General features: G+C 42.0%; 1 protein-coding gene across 1 annotated transcript in view; it reads right to left on the bottom strand.

The window, feature by feature from the left end:
* Positions 1 to 22500, bottom strand: part of LOC138014540 (uncharacterized) — a 50488-nt gene that overhangs the window by 27475 nt on the left and 513 nt on the right. The window contains exons 2-19 of the mRNA XM_068861655.1: positions 21637 to 21801; positions 20612 to 20955; positions 19727 to 19976; positions 18128 to 18694; positions 16205 to 16363; positions 13879 to 14436; positions 11355 to 11555; positions 9586 to 9914; positions 8923 to 9160; positions 8772 to 8788; positions 8038 to 8079; positions 7576 to 7629; positions 6026 to 6121; positions 5023 to 5121; positions 3416 to 3460; positions 2842 to 2895; positions 1957 to 2010; positions 647 to 700 (exon numbers count right to left, since the gene is read on the bottom strand). Coding sequence (XP_068717756.1) covers positions 647 to 700; positions 1957 to 2010; positions 2842 to 2895; positions 3416 to 3460; positions 5023 to 5121; positions 6026 to 6121; positions 7576 to 7629; positions 8038 to 8079; positions 8772 to 8788; positions 8923 to 9160; positions 9586 to 9914; positions 11355 to 11555; positions 13879 to 14436; positions 16205 to 16363; positions 18128 to 18694; positions 19727 to 19976; positions 20612 to 20955; positions 21637 to 21801 — 3326 coding nt within the window. The remainder of the gene's footprint in view (positions 1 to 646; positions 701 to 1956; positions 2011 to 2841; positions 2896 to 3415; positions 3461 to 5022; positions 5122 to 6025; positions 6122 to 7575; positions 7630 to 8037; positions 8080 to 8771; positions 8789 to 8922; positions 9161 to 9585; positions 9915 to 11354; positions 11556 to 13878; positions 14437 to 16204; positions 16364 to 18127; positions 18695 to 19726; positions 19977 to 20611; positions 20956 to 21636; positions 21802 to 22500) is intronic.

Raw genomic sequence — 22500 nt, 5'->3', positions numbered from 1 at the left:
CCTTCGTTCATTCCATCCAATAACACTGATACCAAAGTCTACATGTTAGAAAACTGTTAATACCAGGAACCCATGACCCGGAGCCTACAACTCTACTGTCTTCGTGTAACGGCGTTTTCACAGACCGATTTATTTTTAGATTGAATTTCCCGCGAATAAAGACTCCCACAGGAGCCCGATGACCAATTACAAGAAATTAGGCTGACGTCATAGGGTCACCGAACCGGAACTGCCTTTGTTTTTTGACCTAATTCGCGGGAAGGGCTAGTCTAAAAATAAACCTACTTGTGAAAACGCCGTTTCACAGACGCTGTATGGAAGTAGGGCGCTCCAGATGGGCTCCTGTTAATACTTAATGTTCACCAAGTAAAAATGCAGTGTGCATATCTTCGGGACGATTTACACGGTGCGATTTTTGTCGCATGCGACAAGCTCACGACAGGCGCAAGATATGACTTACGATCGTCGTAGCGTTTTAAAACATGTTTTAAAATGCTACGATATTTTTCCTGACGTACACAACAATCGTAAATCATGTCGTTGGCCTGTCGTAAGCAATTGTCGCATGCGACAAAAATCGTACCGTGTAAATCGGCCCTTAAAAACTCTTCGTTCCCTTCGTTAAATTTATCGTTAAGTGACTTACCTTTGGCCCAGGCTCCCCAGGTCTTCCCAGATTGCCTCGCTTACCTTCCACCCCCTAGGAAAATCATTGGTTTATTTTAAGCATACATATAGAAAGACAAAACAGGGCAAAGATTCGAAGGACGGGACGACCCTAAAACGCGCAATGCCTTTGTACATTGGCGGGTTACCAAGTTCTTCGCGTGGATATAGTGAAACGAAATCCTACTTGACACTTGATTGATCGCTTGGTTGGTTGGTTCGATGGGGCTGACTGTCTTACGGGCGGTCGGACGGACTGGTTGATATACTGATTATCTGATTGACTGACCGACCAACTGACGGACGGACGGATGCATATCTAATTCATTTCAACACAGCATTTTATCAAATCAAAATGCAAAAAAATACTCACATTTGATTTACATAAAATCTGTATCTAATTAGTTAACACTGATCAAGAAATTACTCTCTATTCGGACGAGTTGGCGAATGGGTGGGTGGATGGATGAAATGGACTCATTTAGACTTTTTTACTGTGAGGTATTCAGAGTAAAACTTGTTTTAAAAACTGTAGGCATGGCGAAGACTAGAATCGCTTTTCAAAATAGGAGTAAGATTGAGCATTCCCCTTCTTCCAATGTTCTCTGCGGCAGGTACAAAACACAGGTCACAGGTCATTGTTTCACCATTCTCTACTTGCACAAATCCATTGATACAACTCTTTTATTCCCCCAAAATTTGCATAGACATTGTTTTCGATTTCTCTTGGGACATCTTCATGTCCCCGGAGAAACTGCAAACAATGATTATGCATTTTAATTATTATTATTATTTTTTTTTTTTTTTTTGGGAGGGGGGGGGGGTAAAATAGCTGTATTATGGGATTTGTGTAAGCAGAGAATACAGAAAGAATCATAAACATTCATTAAAGCTAATCTTAGGCCTAATTACCCCTAAACAAAAGTTTTTAGGCCTAATGTAAGCATTTGTGAACGGTTAGGGTTATTTCTGTATTGGTAAAAAAATGACATGTGACTTGTGACCTGTGGCCTGAGACCTGTACCTGTCCTGTGCTCTGGATTCGATACTAGCACCCGAAGGCTCTGTAGTCTGCTCTAAAATGCTCAATTAGCGTTTTTCCTCTCTTAAAACTATTTTCACTTTATTTCACTTGAAGTGTGCAAGCTGGTGCAGCATGGTTGAATCACTTGATGCATAGTAACCTTTAACAATCGGGTGGCAAGTTTTAGACAATCACCCCATTCGCGCAACTGTCGTCAATAAAAAGCTTTATTATTGAAAAAAAGTACATCTTGTTTTCTTACTTACATCCAACCCTGGCCTCCCTGGTAAACCCGAAAGACCTGGATGTCCAGTTTCGCCCTGTGGGATTTAACATATTCCTATGAATACTTGCACCAAGTCATTCGATTTATAGTCGTGGCAGAGTTTTCTGGCTTGTGAACGGAGGCGAGGCTGATGCACGGCGTCCACGAAGCGCAAAGCAAATTCTGATTTGAAGAGCTAACGAAGGCGAGGCCTACCCTGATTGGGATAACAGGGATGGTATTTTTGGGAGAGGAAAACTGAAATCACTTTTTGATAATCAATGCAGTATGTTTCTATCAGATCGATACACAGGAAGATTAGCAACAATCCGTAGTCACTGTCGGCCACTGTCGGGTCCTACTGGGAGGCGCGGTGGCCTCGTGGTTAGTGCGCTCGACTCCGGATCGAGTGGTCCGGGTTCGGGTCCTGGCTGGGGACATTGTGTTGTGTTCTTGGGCAAGACACTTTACTCCCACGATGCCTCTCTCCAGGTGTATAAATGGGTACTGGTGAAATGCTGGGGGTAACCCTGCAATGGACTAGTATCCCATCCAGGGGGAAGTAGAAATAGTCCTTGTCGCTTCATGCTAAGGAAACCGAGGATAAGCTCCGGCGTGTTGGGCTCGGATAGCACTTACCTTACTACTAGATAAGACCTTATGGTATTCTGCACTGTCGTCAAAACATCGGGCTAATTTCAGATTCACAAACCAGATGTCAAAAGTTGATCGTACTCGTGAATTGCCGATAAAGAGGAAAAAGGAGTAAAACTGCCTGTTTATTGCAAACCAAAACAAACGTTGGGGAATTCATATTGAAACTGCATGCAGACGCACAAATGCTACAACAAACCGCTGTGCATTATCATCGTGGCGCCTAACCTACCATCTTTCCTCTTGCGCCAAATCGACCTCTACTTCCAGGGACACCTCTTTGACCCTGAGAAATAGAAAACAGAAATTATCCTAAGCAGCCAATTAATTGCAGATAGTTATGACCACAGTTAATGCATGGAGATGGTTATGAAACTCGACAAGTTCCTTTGTTTCACGTTTTTGTCTGTAGTTTTGGCCTTGATAGTGCACAAAACACCCCTTTTTTCGAGAAGATAACCAATCAAATCCTGCGATTAAATTATGCGCATCTAATTTGCAAACCCGTGCAAAGCGAAAACAAAAGATTGTGCAGGATCACCGTCGATTCAACATCGATTGCGACAACCTTGTTCTCGCTTTTGGAGGTTTTGAGGTTTCATAACCAGTCCCTCAATTAACTATGATACGACGATGACTCACGGCTGGACTGGATCTAGAATGAAATGGAGGTTAGTGCAATTTGCCCGCATTAGCCTCCATTTCATGCTAGATCCAGTCCAGCCGTGAGAATTCGAAAGTGGTAAATTGAAGCACACAGTTCTGAATAAAAGTAGAAAACTTAATTTATGAACATTTCAACTTACTCGCCGTCCTGGTGGTCCAGGCAAGCCCGGTTTACCTGGTGGACCCTAAGGATTGATAAAACAGTCAAGACGTCATTTTTCTGGGGACCATTAGGGAAACTTAAATGTTAATATATGTTAATTCACACAAATTAATGAACTGAACCCTCAACTGAAAAGTCTACCATTACTTTTAATGGAACACAGATTTTTCTTTGTTTGGTTAGAGTTTGTGTTAACACTTATCAAATTACGTCTAAAATTTCCCAAACGTTCGTGCCTCGTCGGGATTTCTACCAAATCTGGAACCAAAACCGCTTAACCGAACATTCGTAGTCAACATTGAAATGGCAAAAATTCATGTCGAAAACTGATTTTTGTGACATTTTGTGAATCGCTTCTTTGTTCATGTCCTTTTACTGCTAGTACGGTTGCCAATTGCTATATTGGGCTCTGACGTAAAAAAAATCAGTTTGGCGATGTCGCTCACACAAAAACATTTGGCGGTAAACACTTGTTACTCTGAGGTGTCACGTGACATCAAGATAACCAATGATGACACTTATGTCGCGAGATGCACGTAATGGGCCTTATTCGCGAGGCGGCCATATTTGTCATAGGTAACAGATTTCGCAGAAAAACCTTACATAACAAAGACCACAACCAGGTTTTCTGAGCCCGCGAGACTGAGCACCCCCAGCAAACCATTGTTTTAACGAAAACCGCTGATCAGCAACCTGGTTCTGGTCATTGCTGTCTAAAGTCTTCCGATTTCGTACCCTGAGCCTCGAGTTGAAACGTTTGGGAACGAGTTTCGGTGGGGCAAAACAAAAGTTTTCAATCCCTCGGGACTCAACATCGCCGACGTGTAATTGAGGCCCATTTGATGAACGCCAATATTTGATATCCAACACGAAGTTTCCCTTTTAAGCCTAAGCATTTGCTACCCCTTTCCAGTAGGGGCTAATGAGCCCTATTTTTTGTTGAGGGTAACTGCGGCTGTTTATCTTAACTTGAAGACTGGAGTTTGGGAGACAGTTTATGACACTTCCCAGATGCGAGTTACGTTGAAGTTGGGGAGGACTGAGAGCGAGGGGATACTTCGTGACGCTTTCCCACCCTGAACAGAGTATTTCTGTGTCCTTGTGTGGGCCTATTTCCATCAGTAGGGCTAATGCTCACATGGTTCATATGGGTTAGAAACTTAGCACTTCACATTACACTCTAATCAGTCAAGTCTGTTCAAATATAAGTGCTACACGGCCAACGTTTGCAAAAACGTAATCCTTCCTTGTACTTGTACATGTTCATTGCCGTGACTTTAACATCTTCAGTTCCGACGGCCTGCTCCCGTCTGACCTTGTAGCTCAGTCGGTAGAGCAGCGTTGATCTAACCCGAAGGTCGTGGGTTCAATTCCCACCCTGGTCAGAGTTTTTCTCTGTCCTTGTGTGGGCCCATTTCCATTAGTAGGGCTAACGCTCACATGGTCCATATGGGGTAGAAACGTAACACTTTACATTACAATCTGATCAGTTAAGCTTGTTGAAATCGTCGAGCATCTATTTCTGGACAAATGATGACGTGCACAATTGGTGAAAATTCTCAGCTCTACAACAACACTATTCACCTTTATCGGCTCCACTGGTCGATTCGTAATTGGGCCAGACAGAGGGCCTTTCTCACCACTAATAGGTCTAGGGCGAGGGCCCTTTTCACCAGCACCTAGCTAAACAATATAATGAAAAAGTCACAAAACATCGCTTGTCAGGTTAACAACACACGAATAACACATGAGATGTCTCGAATCTTAAACGCAGCCTACAAATCCAACTCCAACGGACAAAATTGTTGAAACACTTAACAATACCTTGCCCTGCCACAATGTTGGTTTGGCAAATGGGCTCAGAAACCACATTATGGGCTTTTACTTCGGGTAGAAGAGCACAGAACGAGTCATCAGAAAGAAATGGAAATGCGAGAAATTTACTCACAAATAATTAGTACTTTGAAGTTTGGCAGTGTGGAAGTGTGGAAGTTTGGTAGTTTGGACGTTTGGCAGTGTGGTATTGACCCTAACCCTCATTGCCAAACTTCCACACTTCCACACTGCCAAACTTCCGTGAACAAATTGTGAGTAAATTTCTCGCATTCTCGCGTTCCTTTCTGATGACGCGTTCCGTGCTCTTCTAACCAAAGTACAAGCCACATTTTGACGTCATCTGTGATCTATTACTGAACAGACGCACGGCAACATGGAACCTACTTGTTTTATATAATAAAGAATCAAAGATTTTCCATAATGACGTCACCCATGCGTCTGTTCGCTAATAGATTATTTGTATACTCAAGTTGCCGTCAAAACCTCACATTTGGTGATTTCACGTTGTTGTTAAGCAGAGTACAGCAAAAATATGTGCTTAAATGCATGCTACACGTGCAGCACGGTTATTTTTTCCCTTTAGACCAATGATATTGTTGTTTTGTGGCGTCATTGCCGCCGTTCACAGTCGTTTCATAACTTAAACTACCTACTTCTGACATCAAAGGACGACATAATGACTTCCATGCTTAAAATTTACTCCATGAAAGGAAATACAACGCTCAACAAAATGACATGAAATAATCCTCACATTTGAAGGGCCTGGCCCCGATCCCCCTTCAACTGGGGAGCCCGGTGGTCCCGGTGGTCCAGGGGGCCCCGGAGGCCCGGGAGGTCCTGTTTCACCCTGTGAATTAAAATCAAAATAAAAAGATAAGAAAGTTTTAGATGTTATCAGTGGGACCCGTTTCACAAAACTCTGCACGAAGCTAACGAGAATTAAAGGATGACGAGAATTATTACATAGGTTCAAAACAAGTTGGGAAAGATATCATCCATCTCTGTCAAAACTTACACTGCGTGAAATGACATGGAACGTTAAATATGACCTTATGAAATATTAATTGGCAACGTTTTGGCGCAGAATGTCATGTTGTGGTTCTCCTCCTCTATCCCTTCCCCCCCCCCCCTACTTCCTGGTTCCTTGGTGGGAGTCACTTGTGTCCAGATGGGAGCTACAGTAGCTGGTCTGCCCCCCTCTTCCTATACTTTAGTTTTTCACGTGATATTTAACATTCCATGACATTTTGTTTCACTCCGTGTACGGTTTGATAAAGATGGCCAACAGCTATCGAAACTGATCTCGTTTTGGCTTTGTGTTTTCACCCCGCCAGCAGAGCCATTCTTATCTTCGACGAGAAAGAGAAAGAGAAGAGCCTGTCTAAAACTCACCAGGGGGCGTGCAAGAGGGGCTATGCAGAAATCGTGTTAAATCTTTATTGAGCATGTGCAAGCCGTTGCTTGGAGACAGTTTCAAATCCAGGTCAAGTCGCGATCGCACTCCTAAATGTCAAATTGATTTTCGTACTGAAGGCTCGATTTTGACTTTCGCCTTGTCAAAAATATGATAAAAGTGTATCAGAAACAACAAAAGTACCGGTAAAATCGAAAATGGTTTGAACTCAAGGAGTCACATCAAAAGTTAGTGAGGTACGATCGTCTGGATGAGTGCAGTCCAGAGAAGGGTTGTTTAGAGTGACACTGACTGAATTTTCGACAACCTGGGCGGAACAACAACAACAACGACTTATCGACGGCATCAACAACAAACAGACGACGCCCTGAACGACTCATTCCAATAACAATGCCTAGCCTATCTACAATACACATACAGACTTTAGACTTAGACGGATCGAAAGACACCAATCACTGTTTACAGTCTTCACAGCCAATGACAACAAAGCTTATCTGATAGTCGACCAATAACATCAACGACCAGGGTGTTTATAGCATACACTGATGTTACACAAATTACTTGACTTCCGCTCAGGTTGTCAAAACGTCAGTCAATGTCACCCTAGACAGTCCTTCTCAGGACTACACTCACCCGGACAATCGTACAGTACTTCACTCTGACCAGCGTAGATGGTGCTTCTGCCGTTGCAGAACGCCCCAGCCTTCTCGAGGCTTCGCCACTCGAGACATCTTGCGTTCCGCAACAACACAACGACCAGCTACACAGGCTCACTTCAATCAATTATAAATTACAGTATGTATTCGAATAAGTAATGAGCGTCCTAGGTTTGCATCTGAATAAATTGTGTATATTGTCTCGCACGTGTTCTAGATCTCATTACCCACCGGATCACCCGAATCTCCTTTTTCTCCTATTGCTCCCGGAGGTCCGGCTGGTCCCTGCAATTGTATTGAAATTCGAATCAGTTATGGTTGTTTCACGTTTATTTTCACTCGTGCCTTTTTAAATCGAGTCACGTTATGGAATACTAAACCAGTCAACTATGACTGGGATATATATACATGGGTTATTGTCCAAGCGTGAGCTCAAGATGGCTGGATATTGGCCAAGTTCTTTTTTTGCGTGTTTATGGACCTCGACTTCGTTTCGGTCCATAAACAAGGTCAATATCCAGCCATCTTGACCGAACAAGTTTGGTCAATAAAGGATTTATTATATGGGATCTTGCGGGACTAAGCGAGAAATCCCGAGCGGGCAGTATAGCTCCATCTTGCCCGCTCAGGTAGCCAATCACGGTGCGGGATTTGGTTCATATTGCCCGCTCACGGAGCTAGTCATGTAATTACCGGAGGGCCTGGAGGTCCCGGATCACCAGGTGGACCAATGACCTGCAAGGGAAAAAAATCCTTTCGTGAGTTGGAGCTTCTAGGATTAAAATTTCGCCTTCTACAATTTGAAGGGTGAGAACAAATTCTACCACAAGCCGTGATTTGTAAAAATAACTCAATTTACACTACTGTCTTACTTGAATTAACAAACTGATACAAATAAAACCAGTATGAAAGAAATCATCACGCGATTTTCACTGATATGGAAGGCAATTGCAATCAACCACATAATGTTATGTATCGTGACATTATGTGACATATTCAATGACTTCTTGATTTCCAGAGAGTATTTTTTTTTCTCTGCTAATCAAGAAAATTATCCGATATCTTCCCCCGAATAGTTACTGCAACCTGGGGAAAGAAATCGATTATCTGATCAATTTACACGCACTCGTATTTATTGTCTCGTATAATCACATATGATAAAGTGGTATGTTCTTTAGCCTGCAAGCAAGCTCTCTAAATGGAAGGGGGAGGACCTCTTTCGTCCCCCACTCCCTCGAGAGAGCTTGCTCGTAGGCTATATGTTCTTACGGTTACAGTCAACTCTCTCAAGAAAATCAGTTAAAATAATTCAAAATACTAACCTGAAATTTCTCAAATTGGAACCTGATTCACACTCCTCCAAACGTGAAAATCAGAAAAAAAAAGATCGAAGAGAATTCAATTATGTAAATACATAGAATCCTTACCGTCTTCATTTTCTCAGCTGAAAAATAAAAACCAAAAGTAGGGGGGAAAATGAGTTCAACCCACGCAAAGGGTAAGAAAATGTTTTTTTTAATTTCACTGCCCACCTTTGCTGCGCATTGAGCGACAAGTTCATACAGCTTACCAGCTTACCTCCTTTACAAATGGCATCCGTGATTCCTCTAAGGTTCGCCTGTAAAGCGTTGGGTGTGGTTGTCAAGAACACATTCTTCTCAGCCGGCGGGGAAACAATCTTAGCTAGGGTGTCTACATCTGGATTATCGCCAATCGCAACTACAAACAGATCGGCAGACTTGACTCTAATTCGGAGAGCGGCCTCCTCGGCTGCAACTGGGTCGGAGAATATGCCCTCCGTTATGAGAACAACTGTCTAATAAGAAACATAATAAAATGAATGGATAATGGTAAAGTCTTTAGAAAAGATTACGTATCCTTTTTTTTTCGAATTAAATTGTATCTTTTAATCGAAAATTAACGAAATGCGACTGATTATTTAAAAAGCAAAAATGAAAATGTTAGTGCTTGATGAAAAGGCAAGGTTATTGACGCCCTTCTGAAGCTGGCAATGATGATGATGATGATGATGATGGGCAAGGAGATAATGATGATGATGCTGCCAAATTCCAATTCGATCCGGAATGCACGGACACATGTTGAACCAGCTCCCGAGCGCTCTTAAGGTGTTCCGTGGGTAAACAAACAAATTTTACAAATTAATTCGATGATGACAAAGATGGTGTTAAATCAAACTTTTTTTTTTTAATCAAACAAAATGCTAAACCTATGATCAATCACCTTATTTGTGTCATTGCGAGCTCCATTGCCGTCTGCATAGACGGTATCCATCACTTCAGCGAGAGCATCACTCGGTGACACAGTATCATTATCCTGGAAATCAATCTCATCGATTGAGTCCTTAATGATCCTAGGGTTTAGAGCTGGTCCACTGAATGAGTCAAAAAGCACGTGAACAGTGGGCTTGGACCCATAGCTGACAACAGCCACTTGAGTGCCGCCATCTGCGACATCAAAGGCGTCGAGCAAATGCTTCGCGAATGCTTTCACCTTCATCATCTCAGGCGAGCTTTCGATTACTAAGGTCAAATCAAACTTTTTGTCGCAAACTGAAACAGAAAAAGGCCTTACGTGTTAATAACAGAGACCGTGTAGTAAGTTAGACCGAGCCGGGAAACAGGATAGATTCAAAGGGCGTCTTGTTAGAGCGAAACAGTTGTGCATTTATTGTTTGACATATCAAGCAGTGTTTAGGCGCGAACAAAAAGATGGATTCAGACATTTCCCCATGTAGAGAAAATTCAGTTTACCTAACCATCTCTTACATTTTTTTCGTCTGAAAACGGGTCAAGTGAACATAGGACCGAGACGTTTAATTCGTACAATCACGACCTAAACTTTTAACTTGCTTTATAAATTCCAGGATCATCCATGAGTAGGAATTCACAGGTTCCTGTAAATCGGGTCGAAACGGTAATAGTTTGACAAAAGAGCAAAAACATGATACGAAATGATAGCGCTAAGCTGGGGAGCCCCTTATGACAAACGCAAATTGGAGCATCACACTCGTGCTAATCATTTCGATTGGTCGACCTTACCATCAATTTTTAAACTGTCTTTTACTCAGTTTCACAATGTGACTTATGTATAGGAGTCAGAATGAGAGTCAGGATGACGTAGTGATCATCAACCTTGTCTCCCACCTCTGCAGTCATATGAGGGTTTTTCTCCGGGTACTCCATTTCCCTCCCTCATCAAAATCGACCGCCAGCTAATTGCATCTGGCACAGTTCGGAGCTGTGCTCCTTAGGACCTTTCTGAAAACCATTTATGTGATTGAAAGCTCCCTACAGAAATAAAACACTAATGTATTCATCGCAGAAAGGAAACACAAAAAACCCCTCGGGAGCCCATCACTAGCAGCGAACAACAGCCATTATCATTCGATGGATTTTTCCCCCATTTTCATTGGCTGGGAGCCCACCACGTGACCTGCAAATAACTGCCTACAAATAATGGTCTGCTCATGCGTAATACCGTCTAAATCCGTTTTTGCTGCAAATATTCTGCTCATGCGCAATAGTAACCATGCTCTTGATCGAATGATAAAACAATTATTGACCTCGGTTATCGCAAAATATCGTGATTTGTCTCGCAGATCAATTATTTGTCTCAGCCTTCGGCTTCGGCAAATAATTGATATGCGCGCCACTGACAAATCACGATATTTTGCTCAACCTCGTCCAATAATTGTTAATTAATTCCTGTCACACCGTTTTTACAGATCGATTTATTTTTACTTTGAATTTCCCGCGAATGAGACTCTCGCAGGAGCCCGATGACCAATCACAAGCAACTGAATTGACGTCATTGCGCCACCGAAGCAGACCTGCCTTTGTTTTTTTTGTTTTTTTGCGGAAATGGTGGTCTAAAAATAGATCGGTCAGTAAAAATGTCGTGGCTTAGTGTGGGAGTTTTTCACTCCTAGTCATGGGGCTCCTGCAGCCACATATTAACCATGCTCTTCAAATCTACTTTTTTGTCTTTACCGTTCTCTGGCAGGATACACACTTGAAAACAGCCCGTGTCAGAATCCAAACAGCATTTAGACTCTCCGGGGCAGTCTGAGTCGTCAGCTGATCCACCATTCTTCGCTGAATACCCACAAAGAACAGAGCCAGGCGTGGGATCCAGCGACTGACACAAAAGTGGATCCGGTGTATCAACTGTAGGACACTTTCCGGGTTTGTCTAGGAAAAACATGGAAAGGCTAAAGAAGTTTTTCCACTACCAATAAATCATGCAGACAAAGTACCAGACGACAGCTCGGGTGTTTTAATCTAAGATATGGACGTTAGTTTTGCCCGTACGGATCTTCAGTTGTAACTTTAACCCCTGAGTAAACATGACAAGAGAAGCTTTCAGTCCGCGTGGAGGGGAGGGGGTGGGGGGGGGGGGGGGTATGTTAACAAGCTTCTTCTGGTTGCTGTCCATTCTCTGAGGTCGAGGTTGGTTTCTGCCCACTGCCACTCGACTTTTCCTGCAGCTTGAAACTGGTTTTTGAGATTGCTTCTTTTTTTCTTTTTGTTTGCCGTTTGTTTAGTCCCGGCGCGGGTAAACGGAGAAAAAGGGGGCAAGGCCTAAGCAGAAAGGGTGTACTCACAACTTTCTCTGAGAATGTACTCTGGCAGAAACACCAACGCCAGCCATAACGATATGTAAATTTCCGTTAACTTGATTCCAGGCCCCAGTCGTTCAAAGGGTGCATAACGCCATCTACTAGATAAATCACTATCCACTACACAACTCTATTGATTTTGCCTTATCCACCTTTTGAATAACCGAGACCAGATGAAATAGAAAAGGAAGTACTTTTCAAAGTGTGCTCATAGGCAAAGCGTGCCGCCTGAGGAGCTATTTCGTCACCATGTTGTTGCGCTCCAGTGAATTCAAATGGTGTCTTGTAGATGCAGACGTTAATGGATAAAGGCTTACCTCTTTACAAATAAATGTTGTAAAATTAACATGAAGGGACTCGGTCATTTGCCTGACTCACCGTCTCTGTCTCCTAGTTTTCGTTTGGTTTGGCATGCATGCGGGATCACCACGCGAGTAGAGCCTCTCTAAAACTCACTAGAGAGGCTCCGCAGAAAGGGTGTGAAGTCTTTCAACTCGACGCAGCCACGTTACTGGGCTAGTCACTCCGGTCAGACCGGTTTACGCAGCGTGAGCATCATATTTTTTGACAAGGCGAAGGTCAAAATTGAGCCTTCAGTAAGAGAATCAATAAGGCGCGTAGGAGCGCGATCGAGACTTTGCCTGGGTTTTAAACTTTCTCAAGGCAACTGCTTGCGAATACTCAATAAAGACGTAAAAGGATTTCTGCAGAGTCCTTTCTTTATCATCGTGTTAAGAAAGGCTCTTCTGGCAGGGTGATGCGGGATAAACATGAGCTCGCAATTAGGGAGATAAGGAAACGACGGTGGATATCGCAACGAAAACCTCACAAAACGGTGATGTCATTGGTTAAAAGAGGAAAAAGAATCGTGCTGCACGTGCTGCACGTGCGGCACGCATTTTAATACACTCTTTTGCAGCGCAGTGTTCTGCACCCTAACAACGACGTGAAATCACCAAATTTGACGTTTTGGCGACAACGTGAACACGTAGAATCATTCATTCTATATTTCTTCTCTGAAACCGCTTTGCACCAATATATTTTTAATATTGCACGACGGAAACGAGGTGGAAAAATCGAGAAAGAGTTGTGTAGTCTAAAAAAGTCATAACGGTGACGAATAGCATTTAGAAACAGGGAAAAGATCGAAAAGGCCTGCGGCTCAATTTCTCACCCCTTTCACTTAAAGTGCCCCTGTGAACAAAAAAATCATTTCCTTTTTTTCTTCAAATTTTGAAAGTATGTTTGCTTAACAACTATCTGGCAAGATTTTGAGCTTTGATTTTTAACCAAAGGCCGTTTACTTTGAGTGTAAGTTTTGGATTTCACGGTCCGCCATTACTCACGTTCAAAATTGACTGATTGGACCTCAGAGGGTTGAATCCAGGGAAAAGTGACGTCAAAGGCTCACCAGCTTAAAATTTCAGCGTGTGAATGCAGTTTATTATAAATGCAAAGGAGATTTTAAAAGTCTGAACGCCCTAAACTCCCGTGCTGCATATTAATTCTTCGGCGTACACACGCATTGAATTTTTAAACTAGTCCTCGACGTCAATTTCTCCTCAAACCAGCTCTCTCAAGAACTTAAAGTTAGTAATGGTGGACAATTAAATAGGAAAATTCCAGTTAAAATAAACAGGTGTCTTTTTGAAATCGAGGCTTAAAACTTTGGTCGCTTAGTGTTTTGTTAACATGGTTTAAAATCCAAAGAAAAATAAGAATTGATTTTTTGGTCACAGGGGCACTTTAACCTATCAGAGAAAAATGGAAATTTTTCCCTTCAAACCTCAACTCTAATTTGTTCGTATGTCTCGCTTGTGTTTTCGTTCAAGCGGATGTAGAGAGCGCACATAACATCGTTCTCGGATGTGGACCAATAAATTTAGAATACTTACCGACGCACATCTTGTCGGTCAGGTTATCAAGCCACTTAGGTTCATTTGGCACGTCAGCGTTGTACACCAAAGAGTTATAACCACTCAATTTTTGCAAAAATTCCCCCGGAACAGCACGCTTGGTTCCTATGGCAACGAAAGTAACGCCTAATGTTCCAAGATCCTTTCCAGCGCCCTCGAAAACGTTAAAATCTGCTGTGGATTCATCGGAAGCCACAAATATAAGGTAACGTGGTACTTGTCGCATTCCTCCCCTCAAACTAAAAATATTTTCTTTAATCGATTCCAGAGCAATGTCGACCCGTCTCTGGGAGACTTCCCGTTTCGTGACGTTGTCAATGAGATCTTCCAGGAAACGCTGGTCTCGGTATTTTCGAAAATCTGTCAAAATGGTAGCATTCTCGCCATATTCTAGTAAAGCGAAGTGGTTGTTGTTCTCTGAGCTAGAAAGTCGCCGAATGAGTTTTTTGACGAAACGTTTGATTTCGTTAAAATCGCTGCCTCTTACGGCGTCTGAATTCTCCAGTGCGATGGCAACATCCAGGGGCATAAAGCAATCTGTTCGAACAAAAGAAGTTAAAAAAATCATCAATAATTCATGAAGGAAAAGCCTATCTAGTCACCGAAAAAAAGGTCACGTGTACGAGCTTTAAAACCCGATAAAACGCTCCTCGTTAGAATTCTTTATATGAAGCATACTAAGAAGGCCTTGCTTGTTTGCCATGTATGCTAATGTTCTCCACTCAATATTTGAACCCTTGTTCGGACTCCAGAGAGACAAGTATCTTGTGGAATCTTTTTGAACCTGTTCAAATGCCTCGCAGCACGTGTTTTGTCGGGTCTAAAAACACTAGGCTACGCCTTCGCAGAATTTGCATAATAATTGACAATTAGACCCGTAGCCCGCAAGGGCTACGGGTCAATAGCCCATGTTACGAGGCCGAATGGGCTATTGACCCGTGGCCCTTGAGGGCGAAGGGTCTAATTGTTTTAGTATCACCCAACTAGTCGGACAGAAAAGGTAATGATAGAGTTAGCAAATGCAAGTTGAAGAAATATTTATTTGGGAATAAAACAAAAGAAAGCGTCACGCTTTTCGCTACTCGAGGACTATTACTAATAGTCCTCTAGTAGCGTAGCCAATCACAATGCAGCATTTGCATTAGTCCACTAGTTGGGTGACGCTAATAAAGTTTAGTTCCCAGCGGTCATTGTTCTTGCCATCCAACATGGCCACCAGGCACAAGTGATGCTTTGAAAGTTCTCAAAATTTTGAGAACTTTCAAAACATTTTATTTACTATATACTCCACACAATTACTCCATTGCTGTGTTACCACGGCAACTTCCGCATGGCACTCTATAACCTAATTTATGCATTCGTCATTGACCAATTAAAAACGCGATATTGTGTTGAGTATGTAATAAAGTTAAGGACAATGACACCGATACTTGGGTTTCCGATCGGTGATGCTTAGTAATACAGGGACATTTTTGCGCGATTTGAAATTATGCAGAGAAAGTAGATCATAGTAACTACTCTTGGTATCCAAAAAGAAAATTGGGGGTAACCATTCATTTTTGAGAGATAACTAAGCTTCAATTTAAGAAAGAACGCCATACATTGCTTTGTATTTTACAGCTTTTTACAAATATTATTCATGAATAATCCTTGATAAATGCGTGCTTACCCCCAATTTTTCTTTTAGGATTTCAATAACACTTGTTAAGATCTACAATTCCTGCATAGTCATAAACCGGGGCAAAAATATCTTTGAATTATTAGGCACCGTCCTTAAATTAACCGACGCTGACGTTAGCTGACGTTTCGAGTGTTAGCCCTTTTGTCAGAAAGATTCGCTCTAACAAACGGATAAACTTAACCTTAAAGCTGACCCCATTTGTTGTTTTTGCCTTCAAAAGTTGACTGGCTGAATGAGAGACAGAGAGAAGAGACTCACTCACTCACGCACTCACTCACGCACTCACGCACGCACGCACTCACTCACTCACTCACTCACTCACTCACTCAACCACCCAACCACCCACCCAACCAACCACCCAACCACCCACCCACTCACTCACTCACTCACTCACTCACTCACTCACTCACTCACTCACTCACTCACTCACTCACTCACTCACTCACTCACTCACTCACTCACTCACTCACTCACTCACTCACTCACTCACTCAATGGCGGATTGACTATGAAAGACTGACTGACTGACAGCCGATAATTGAGAAGCAGAAGAGGGCGAATTTTCCAACCGAGCAGCAATCAACGTTTGTTATTTTGTCTTTACTTCTGATCACAAGCCACCTACTTCTTATTTGAGAAGCGCAAAATCGTTCACCACAACTATCTTGACAGCACATGGGTAGCTGCCCGCTCTTGCAATCAGAGTCCACATCACACTCATTCTCCAATAGCGTACAGCTTGAAGGTGGCTGGGGAGAAAGGAGAGGACATTTGCCAACTTTACCTGTGCATAGAAAAAATACGACACTGTTTATTCTCAACTTGGAGATCAGAAAATACACCATACTCGTCTCAAAATCAAGGACTTTTCAAAAGCTTTCACTCCTAAGTTTGTGTTTCTATTGTGCTTATATAGCAACCCGCACAAGGGATGCGCTAAAAGGATACACTAAAAAAAGCTCTTTTTTTAATGCCTACGTCGTCGACTCCCGCACTGCAGTGACGGGGCAGAATACAAAGACACCCGGAGGCCGCTGTGAAAGGTCCTCTTGAATTCGGGGCCTGGTGTAGTGAAGGTCATAAATTGATAATATCCCTTTTACAAGGTCAGACCACTACATCAGAAACTACAATACGTCCCCTTTTCTTTACCAATAGTGTACGAGTCCCTCGACGTGACAAGAGGGAGTTTAAGCTAGGACAACGGAAAACGTCTCTCCAAAGTATAACTTGGCGCTATCTTAGGTATTTCGCGATTATTCCATTTTGGTCGCGTTGTACAGTACGGGCGAATTATCCTGTAACTGGATGGGTAAAAATAGAAATTGTTATACACCTGAGATTTTCCCTTAGCAGCGCGCGCTCTCATTGGTTACTTCGAGGTCACATGACACATGACACATGACATCTAACAATAAAACTGTTTCCCGCCAAAAGACTCTGAGCGGGCAACAGTGTAAAATCTATGACGGCAAAGGGTAACAGTGCACTTTTACCCGCGAACAGGGAGCTTTAGCAACGACGACGGGAACGGCAACGAGAACGTCATCTAAAAACATAAATTCGCGTTATTGCAATCACTTCGAGACTATTCCAAGCTTTTTAATATGACAAAGGTTTAGCAGTCCCTCAGGAATGAAACCGTTATGAGCGGCGCTTAATTTAGGGGAGAAAATGAAAATTTATCTCCGAGTGCTGACGTTGTCCATAAATCCTCCAATTTGGCAATTTTACGTTGTTGTTTTGCAGACGACGGCGAAGAAAGAGACAAAAATGAAAAATGCACGTGCAGAGCGTGCAAAGCTACTGTTTTTGCCTACTAAATATGCAAATTTGTGACGTTCTCGTTGCCGTCGCCGTTGTCGTTGCTAAAGCTCCCTAGTGTTGACCGACGACCGCCGTTCCTGTTGCCGTTGCACGATTTTCTTTTTTTGCTGTGAATCTCAACATTGAGATTCTCGGCAAACAAGATGAACTGTTTCCCAAGGGACCAGTTATTAAGTGTTTAATGAAGGTTTCATTGTTGCATGCTCACGTTGTCGTCAAAACCTAAAATTTGGTGAAATCGATCACATTGTTGTTTTGAGGAGTACGGCAAAGAAATGCACGGAAATGCGTGCCGCACGTGCGGAACGATATTTTTTCGTTTTTCTTAACCAATGATATTCTTGCTTTGTGGCTTTGTCGTTGACGCAGTCGTTGTCATTGTTTTACTTTATTTATTTATTTATTTATTTATTTATTTATTTATTTATTTATTTATTTATTTACTTATTTATTTATTTATTTATTTATTTATTTATAAGCTTCGCCAAAGGGCAGGGTAGGCTCAACAGAGCGTGAGCTCCAAATCAGAGGCCTTAAGGAATGTGAGACGGACCTTCATTTTCACTTCCTTATACGAGAAGACCGGAATTTGAGCAGCAAAGACCTGAGTGCCCGCGAAGCCGCACTGTTGAATTCACAACTTCTTACACGGTTAACAATAAAATGACACAAAGCTTTGACCTCTTTAAACCTTGTATCCGTCTTTACTTGAAAGTCTTACCTTTACAAACCAACTCTGCAATATCTCTACTTTTGGTGAAGAGAGTCCCAAGATCTGAGACGTTATGGAAGAACTTGGAATGAGGTTGAGTAGATGCAAGTTGGAAAAGATTCTGGTCAATTCCTCGGCCAACGGCTACAATTATTAGCTTCACTCCCAAACTTTTAAGCATTTCAGCGGCAGCCAAAACCTCTTGTGGATTGTTCACGGAGCCTTCTGGCACAAGGAGAACGAAAGCTTTTGGCACAGACTGTCTGACTCCACCAAATATGGTAAAGGTATTATGAGCGGCTTCTGCCAAAGCAGATACCACATTGACTCCGGTTCCTTCTTGAATCAGTTCATTCGTAAAGTCCTTCAGAATATCAGCTGAATACAACTGATCGATCTTGAGAGTGGTTGATGCTGTGCTACTATAAGTTACCAAACCTACGTGCACTTTCATCGGGTCGATATCGAAGGAGTCAACAATATCGTTTAGGAAGTTCTCCATATTTTTCAAATGGTCTTCTGGAATGGTTTGTGACGTTGGTATTCCGAACACAACGTCAACTGGTTCAGAACAGGCTGCAAGAAAGAAAAGTAAGCGGGTATGTTTTTAGTTGAAATTCAATGTCCGTATTGTTCAAAAAAGTTGCATTTGATGGCACCCCCTTTAATCCAATATTTGCAATTGCTTGCGCCAAATATATCCATAGACTCCAAAGTGGAGTGAATCAATGATTTCCTTAAGTTGACCGTGCTTTAGCATTCAGTTACAACTTCTGTAAGGGAGAAGTGATCGTTGCACTTTGTTGGACAATTTAAGCAATTATTGTCCATAATTATAGCCACCTGGCCCCAGTTCAAACGATAGATGGCTCTATCGCCAGGATAAATCACTATCCAATGGAAAAGTCATAGCATGACCAATAGCGCTACCCACTACTGGATAGTGATTTATCCCATGGATAGCGTTATCCACCTTTTGAACTGAGGCCTGAAAAATTCAGGTGGCTTCAGCATAATTTAAATCCATGAACTTTGCGATGCCGGAGTAAAATGCTGCCCCAACTGAGCTATGAAGGAGGAACACAGTGGGCAATGGGTTAATTTGTTGGGCCCATGTGCAGAAAAGTGAAACGATCACTTCTCCGTTATGCCTTTCCCCCCGTTTGTTTGCTTATTCAATTTTTCTTTCTGTTGTACCGCGCACCGGTGGCTCAGCTGGTTGAGCACCGGGCTGTCACGCGGGAGGTCGTGAGTTCAACTCCAGCCGGACCAACACTCATGGTCTTTAAACAACTGAGGAGAAAGTGCTGCTTTTGTAACCACATCTGCAAACGGTTAGACCTTCAAGTCTTCTCGGATAAGGACGGTGAGCCGGAGGTCCCGCCTCACAGCCCTTGTACATTAACTCTGTGGGGCGTTAAAGATTCCACACACTATTCGAAAAGAGTACTTAGGGCACGTAGATCCCAAGTTTTGGGGTCTGACCTTTCCAGCGCGTGGTAGTGTTGGCCGGATTAGCTTGAAGGGATTCTGTGTGAATGAGACCACAATTGTGTATAACAGCCAGAAGTCAGGCTACTTAGTCAAACATTTAAACTCAAAACCCACCTAAACATTCTCTCTTACTAAGGTCTCCAACCATTTCCAAGAGTTCATCAAACACTTTAGCAACATAGAGATTCTTTTCCTCTGAAGCTATGGTGAGTAACTGGAATGGGTTCACATTCTTTCCTACTCCTAAAGCAAGCACTTCCACACCTTTGTCACTTAAATTTTGAGCTGCAGCAAAGAGGTTCTCCTCAGATTGTAGTGGGGAAGGTTCTGGAGTCTGCGTCCCATCTGTGAGAACCAAGGCTACCTGAAAGTACCAAAGGTAACTGCTTTAGAAGAACGACCGGACTCAGCTTTTTGCAGGAGGCAAGCTATGATATGAAGATTACTACAGTATGCAGACTGAGGTGCAAAACATCGAACAAGGCAACAGCTCTAGTCCAATCGCATCCTTTGCAATAGCAATCCATGACTGGGAACATGACTGTTTTTCCTTTTTATTATTATTTTTGGTGCATTTCCGACTGTTAATTGTTAATTTCAATTTACAGTGTCCCCAATTAGTGCTTCAGCGCTAGAATGACTAGACACTTAAATAAAGTTCCTTTCCTTTCCTTTCACAGTTACAAAGAACAAGGCGAGATGTATCTCTAGCTAAAACAATATCATTTGCCAAACAACAATTATGTCAATCATCCAATAATAATTATTGACATCAATATTATTGAACCAATAGCGTTTTATTGTCCAAGGAGAATAATGTAATATTACATCAGTTTGAACCAATCAAACCAGCTCTAGAAATAATTTAAATTAACATTATATACCACGCCTTTATATTTTTGACTTTGCCCTGCACAATATATTGATAAATTGAAAATTAAAAAAAAAGAGATTTAAAAAAGAGTTTGCTTAGCTTTCCTTAGTTTTTGGACAACTTACCCTCTTTATACCAGGTCTCATACCATTTCTCTCTGTAAAAATTTCCTGGTTGGCTAAAATGAGTGCCTTGTCTATGAATGTCAGTCCTTTTGACTGCAAGATTTCTTCAACCTTTCTTTTAACATTGACACCATTGAGTTGGGCACCAGAAAAGTCATTGAATCTGAGGTAGACCTTAGGCTCAGAACTGTACTCAAGAATAGCGAACTGGGATGCATCCGTAGAAACCTCAAAATGGTCGACAATTTGCTTGACAAAGTTCTTGATAATAATCCAGTTGTTTGACGAGATGCTACCTGAACCATCCAAAATGAAAGCGAAATCTACCGGCACAGGACACGTTGCTAGTAGAAGTAAACAAACAAATTTAGTACTGAGAGAGAGACTATATGTCTAATTTTACATATCAATGGGGCCACTTCAGGGACGAATGGGTCAACATCATTTCACCTGATAATCTTGAGAAATATTCAATCAAAGAGAATAAAGAAAATCTTGATTCCCAGTCACTGCATGAGTATTAAGAAACCCAAAAATTTCTTGCCAGCGAGCTACAGCCACCGACAATGGCTGCATAACATTACACTCCCTTTTCACATCCCAGCGTTGCCTCGCAGGATCTGTTCAGAAAATTCCACTAAAAGAACAACAGGAGGAAAGGGAAGCAGCGAAGGTGCCAAATCTATGCAATTGTGAGTTTCTCGAGGAATTTGTCAGAGGATGTAGTTCTGTAGAGGGAGGTACAATTTTGCCTACTGGTTGAGATGCATGCAAATAATTGTGGATGACGATTATGATGACGACGGTTACGGGAATGGCAATGTTGGGATCAGGATGACGATGACAAGGATGAGGATGTGGTGAGAATTATGATTACAATATGAGCAATGCTGACGATGATGAAGACTATGGCAGTAAGGAGACACATGATGATGATAATAAATGGTCATGAAACTGAAGTGACCACATTTAAACATTTGGGTACTTAAGAAGCCTCATTTCTAAGAACAGTAAAAGTTGCTTACTTTGTGATATTGGTTCCAAGCAAAGCAGTTGACAAGCCTCATCATCATATGGAGATGGACAACACTTCCTGCTGGCAGAACACTCTTGGTCTGACAGACACTCATTATCCAGGTCCATAGGACATTCAGCGCCATATTTGGCCACCTTGGGGCAAACTTCCCTCTCTGCAATAACGTTAATAAAATTATTCTCTGTGATGTTGTGCACATTTGATCACAAAGAAAATTGATCTCCTTCATGTTGATTGAAGGAGAACTGGCAGTGTGAATATTGTGGCCATTTTTCTAGAGCACCTAAATTCCAAAAACCAAAACTTCGCCAAAAATCATAGAGGCAGCAATAAATTAAATTTAGGGCTCAATAATGAAACAAATTCCCCGGACTAAAACGAACTCAAAATAACATGACAGGAATTGCGTGACTACTAATATGTCACGCAACATATAACACATCCATATCTTGCCAGTGACATCGGAGAAATAGTTTTTTAAAATGTTGTTTTATGGGGTAATTATGAATTAAAACTAAATTCTGTAGGCTCCAGATATTATCTACATCACACACCTTTGTAGCAAAGCAAAGGAAAACGCTACTATTCTGTAGTCGCAATCTTCACGCAAGACGACAAAGAATTGCCTCGTTGTCTAACAGAGATTTCCGTTTAAACAGTTTTTTACTATAAATATCGGGAGAAAGACTTTGAAAAATCAAATATGTTGCTGCTATATGCAAAGAACAGATTTCACAAGCTTATTTGAGCATGGAAAAGTATAAACTTGACAACTGTACATGTGTTCTGGCACTCGAGAGAAGCAGTTGTGGCCAACTTATAACCAAAAATTAACCTTAAACCAGACAATCGT

This window comes from Montipora capricornis, chromosome 1, assembly GCF_036669925.1.
Source record: "Montipora capricornis isolate CH-2021 chromosome 1, ASM3666992v2, whole genome shotgun sequence".
Classification (NCBI taxonomy): Eukaryota; Metazoa; Cnidaria; class Anthozoa; order Scleractinia; family Acroporidae; genus Montipora; species Montipora capricornis.
This window is presented reverse-complemented; position numbering and strand designations above follow the sequence as displayed.